At 38.5% G+C, this 4,844-nt stretch overlaps 2 protein-coding genes across 2 annotated transcripts; both read left to right on the plus strand.

The window, feature by feature from the left end:
• The first annotated feature begins 661 nt into the window (after positions 1 to 661).
• LOC134254258 (uncharacterized) lies at positions 662 to 2,692 on the plus strand. Its single transcript, XM_062736801.1, has 3 exons — positions 662 to 1,189; positions 1,454 to 2,292; positions 2,515 to 2,692. Exons 1-3 carry the CDS (start codon positions 662 to 664, stop codon positions 2,690 to 2,692), a joined length of 1,545 nt encoding a protein of 514 aa, XP_062592785.1.
• Positions 2,693 to 2,981: 289 nt separating this feature from the next.
• On the plus strand, positions 2,982 to 3,494 carry LOC134254259 (uncharacterized). The gene has a single exon (XM_062736802.1). The coding sequence runs from the start codon at positions 2,982 to 2,984 to the stop codon at positions 3,492 to 3,494; it is 513 nt and encodes a 170-aa protein (XP_062592786.1).
• Positions 3,495 to 4,844: the final 1,350 nt, after the last annotated feature.

The following is a 4,844-nucleotide window of genomic DNA, read 5'->3' on the forward strand; positions in this document are numbered from 1 at the left end:
TGAAGCGGAAGTGCTTCTTATTGGACGTGATGTTCCTAATGCTCATCATGTGCTGGAGCAAAGGATTGGTAATCCAAATCTACCTTTTGCACAGCGACTTCCTTTAGGCTGGGCCATTATAGGGGAATGTTGCTTAAGCAAAGTACACAGACCTCAACATGTGGTTGTGAACAAGACTCAGATTTTACCGTCTGGACGAGGAACTCACTTTACCCCATGTTCATGAAATCTAAGAATCTCAACGTATCAAGATGATATAGACAATCATTTTTCAAATGAGAAGGGAATTCAGCTTTCCCAGATTTTTGAACGCACCAAAGATGATAATATTCCGGAAATGTCAATCGAGGACAGAGAATTCTTAGAAATTATGGAGAAAAAGTGCCATAAAGACAAGACCGGACATTGGTCAGCTCCTTTACCATTCAAGTCAAACAGAGATAGACTACCTAACAACAAAGAGCAAGCGTTGAAAAGGACATATTCATTGCTGACATCTTTTAAACGTGATCCTGTGAAAATGAACTTGGCAATAAAGTTTATGGAAAATGTGTTTAATCATGGATTCGCAGAGGAAGCTTCAGAGGTTCAGGAGGGAGAGGAATGTTGATATCTTCCCATCTTTACAGTATTCCATTCCAAAAAGCCTAACAAGATCCGAATGGTTTTTGACTCTTCAGCTATTTATCAAGGATATTCATTGAACTCTACCTTGCTACAAGGACCGGATCTTACTAACAATCTACTAGGTGTCCTTTTACGTTTTCGCAAGGAACGTGTAGCCATCACAGGAGATATAGAACAGATGTTTCATATGTTTCACATTGATAAAGAACACAGAAATTTCGTTCGTTTCATTTGGTTTAAAGACAATGATCCTACTAAGTTTCTTCAAGACTACAGAATGTGTGTACATCTATTCAGGAATTCACCATCACCCGCTGTCGCCACATACTGTCTTCACAGATGCGTAGAGGAACCTTGTGATATTGATGTGAAATATTATGTTACAAGAAACTTTTATGTCGACGACGGACTGTCATCTTATGACACAGACAATGAAGCTTTAGAAATTCTGTTACGGACACAGCAGATTCTAAGAGATAGAGAGAAAATTAGATTTCACAAATTTGCTTCCAATAGCCAAATTGTCATGGATTCTTTACCACCAGAGGACAGAGCAAAAGATGTTAGTGATGTGCATTTAGATCTACATAAAACGCCTACACAGAGAAGTTTGGGTCTAAGCTGGAATTTATCACTAGACGTATCTACCTTTTCACCCGTCATCTTGGCCGGAAAATTTATTTTTCGGGACATTACGCAACTTCAAATTGGATGGGATGATCCTCTTCCTAAGGACATACTCCTGCGCTGGCGGTCATGGTGAAGCTCTCTTCATCACCTTTGCAATGTGAAGATAGCTAGACAAAATGTACCGGTATCTTTAAAGAGTGCTGAAAGGAATGAGCTCCACACTTTTGCAGATGCGTCAGTAAAGGCTATATCTGCTGTCACATATATCAAGGTTATAAACAAGGGAACAACTTACCTAGGATTCGTAACTGGAAAATCTAAGCTGGCCCCTCATCATGGACATACAGTCCCAAGATTGGAACTTTGCGCCGCTCTCTTTGCTACTGAGATAGCTTCTTTTGTTGAAAACCAGCTTGATTCTCAGATTCACGACATGAGATTCTACACTGACAGTCGTGTCGTTTTAGGCTACCTATACAACAAGACCAGGAGATTTCATACATATGTGTCAAATCGAGTCCAACGGATACTTACCAATTCAAAGACAGAACAGTGGACCTTTGTGGCATCAGACCAGAATCCAGCTGATGTAGGAACACGTTCTATTCCTGCAAATGAACTTGCAACATCTTCATGGTTAACAGGGCCAAAGACTATTTTGGATCATAACCAACAAGATTCTTCAAAATACCCATTATTGGACCCAGATAATGACTGTGAAATCAAAAAGACTGTCACTGTTGTAAAAACAAATATACATCATGGTTTGAACACAAACATGTTCACAAGATTTTCAACCTGGAACTCTTTAATTCGAGGACTATCATTCATGCGTAGCGCTATTCGCCAGAAACTCAAGCTTCAAGAGCTCAGTCAAACAAAGCTTTACCAAAGTATGGAAAAGATTGTTATCAAAAGTGCACAGTTTGAAGCTTATGGACAGGACATAGAGAGACTTAAAGAGCATAAACCAGTCACTAAAGGTAGTCTGCTACAAAGTCTAACCCATATCTGGACAGTGAAGGTTTGCTTCGAGTAGGAGGCAGGATTCTCACTGGAGACGTATTAGCCGGAGCTAAGGGACCAATTATTGTTCCAAAGAAGTCGCATGTGGCACGATTACTTAGAACACTATCATCAGAAATCTAAACATCAAGGACGTCACATTGCAGACGGTGCTGTGCGATCTGCAGGTTATTGGGTCATGGGTGCCAAGAGACTTGTATCATCATTATTATACTCCTGTGTAATTTGTAGAAAGTTACGACGCAAAGTGGAAACACAAAAAATAGGGAACTTACCTGATTTTCCATGCAAGCAATCACCACCATTCACTTATGTGGGAGTCGACACTTTTGGACCCTGGGAGGTAACAGCTAGGAATACAAGAGGAGAAGTTGCTAATGCTAAAAGATTGGGAATCTTACATGTTTGACAAGCAGAGCAGTGCATATTGAACTGGTGGACGAGATGTCATCCAGTGCCTTCAATTCCCTAAGACGTTTTATAGCAATACGTGGCAAGGTCACCGAGTTTCATTCTGACAGAGGGACTAATTTTGTGGGGAGTACAGATGCACTTAACATTAAAGCTATCAACATAGAGTCTCAAACAGTGAAGAAGTTTATGGTGGAAAGTGGATCTACTTGGATATTTAATCCACCATATGCATCCTATTGGAAAGGATCATTGGAACAGCTCGCAGAATTTTAGATGCAATCATCATGGAGTCAAAGAAACCGCTTACACATGATGTTTTGAATACCTTTATGTACGAGGTTTGTGCCATCATCAACAGTCGGCCATTAGCTAACGTGTCTGTGGATAAAACGCAACCATCAGTTCTTTCCCCTTCAGTATTGCTGACACAAAAGACTGACGTCGATTATAGACCGTTTCAAGCAATTGATGTGAAGGACATGTACAAATCATCATGGAAACACACTCAAGTTTTAGCAAACCAGTTTTGGAAAAGATGGCAGCAAGAATACCTTTACAGTCTTCAAAGCAGGCGAAAGTGGACTTGTGCTAAGGGGAACATCAAAGTTTGTGATGTAGTGCTCTTAAAGGATTCAGATACTGTAAGATACGAATGGCCCATGGCAGTCGTTCAACGAACTTTCTCGAGTAAGGATGGACATGTTCGGAAAGTGGAACTACGCACTATTAGAAACGAAACCTGTATTACTTGTGTGAGACCTATTACCGAGATTGTACACCTGTTTACACCATCATAAGTGTGACGTTATGAAACGTCAGGCGGGTAGTGTGACGCCACCGGATTTTTCAGTACCGTTTTCGGTTCTTCATTTATGCTGCGCCATTCTCTTCCGGTTTTTGTTAAGCAGTCTGAGGTAGACATTTTTTCTCGTGCGACTTGGTCGCAGTCCATCAACATTTACCCCCAACAGCGTCTGGGACGTTCACTGGTTCCATGGTGCAAAGGCGCAACGATGTACATGTATGTGTTTCACAAGACGAAATACCACCTTTAAGCAATCGCTTAATGATAGCTTAATGGTAACTTAATGGTGCCTAAAGAAGTCAACTTCATTAAGCCACCATTAAGCCACCATTAAGCTGCAACTTAAGGTGCTTAATGTCCAAACTTCATGGTCAAAAATGGTCAAACCTCATTAAACTTTTACGTTTTAGGCATTTTATATCGAATCTTTGATCTAACTTTTTAGGTTATTTCAATGTCATTTACGCAAAATCTATTTTTTGTGATTTATAATTTTGTCTCGATCGTCATTTTTATATAACATTTCTGTCAACATGCAAAATCTCGGGCACTGAGAATAAAGTTAGCTAATAGGGGCTTGCTCCAGGTTTCTAATATTTTGTTTTAAAATCATTTACAGTATCAATAAAAGAAGAAGTTTTATCTTATTACCGCATGTGATTTTTTTAAAAATAAATAATTATTACATACGTTTTTATTATTTGTGTATATGATTTTTGTTTTAAAAAATAAATAATTATATTATTACACGCCGGGGCCAACCCCCTGTGAAATATCTTAATTTCTCACTATCGAAAATCAATTTGTTCTTAAAATTATCTTTATCCATAAACACAAAATATATATTACTTTTAATTAAAAAAAAGAGATGATATTTTTATTTCGTGTGTTAAAAACAACATATTCCGCTACATAATTCCCAGGAATAAAAAGTCATGTTCTCATTTTTTTTTGGAAAAAATTTGCATTTGGGGGGGGGGGGGGGGGTCGGGGACACAGGTATAAAAAATTGTATAGTTTCCAAAGTTTGACTTTTACATCATGAATAATTTGAATTAATTCGTTATTTTTTCTTATATAATGCAGCGGTAGTTATCTGTCAAAATCTAGTCGGTCTTCAATCATTGTTATTTCAAAATCGATTTTCAGAAGAACAGCCGATCAGATTAAACATGACATCCGACCAGATTTATACACATTGGGAAACGGGGTAAGATTAACAGTGTACAGTGCCGACTGGTTAAACAATAGACCTTAAGGAGGATCTCTACACCTGTAAAGTATAACTGATTTTTGTTGCATGCATTTGTTTCTAATAATAGGCCCCATATCCGATAAAATA

This window comes from Saccostrea cucullata, unplaced genomic scaffold, assembly GCF_032062105.1.
Source record: "Saccostrea cucullata isolate Sc308-1 unplaced genomic scaffold, CSIRO_AGI_Scuc_v1 ctg1416, whole genome shotgun sequence".
In the NCBI taxonomy this organism is placed as follows: Eukaryota; Metazoa; Mollusca; class Bivalvia; order Ostreida; family Ostreidae; genus Saccostrea; species Saccostrea cuccullata.

What these genes read in the sequence shown, in the direction of transcription:
- LOC134254259 (XM_062736802.1), top strand. Translation starts at nt 2,982, where the DNA reads ATGGAGTCAAAGAAACCGCTTACACATGATGTTTTGAATACCTTTATG.
- LOC134254258 (XM_062736801.1), top strand. Translation starts at nt 662, where the DNA reads ATGGTTTTTGACTCTTCAGCTATTTATCAAGGATATTCATTGAACTCT. An exon ending in CAGAGGACAGAGCAAAAGAT is followed by an intron (nt 1,190 to 1,453) that starts GTTAGTGATGTG and finishes GTATCTTTAAAG; the next exon opens with AGTGCTGAAAGGAATGAGCT. An exon ending in ACAGTGAAGGTTTGCTTCGA is followed by an intron (nt 2,293 to 2,514) that starts GTAGGAGGCAGG and finishes TGTAATTTGTAG; the next exon opens with AAAGTTACGACGCAAAGTGG.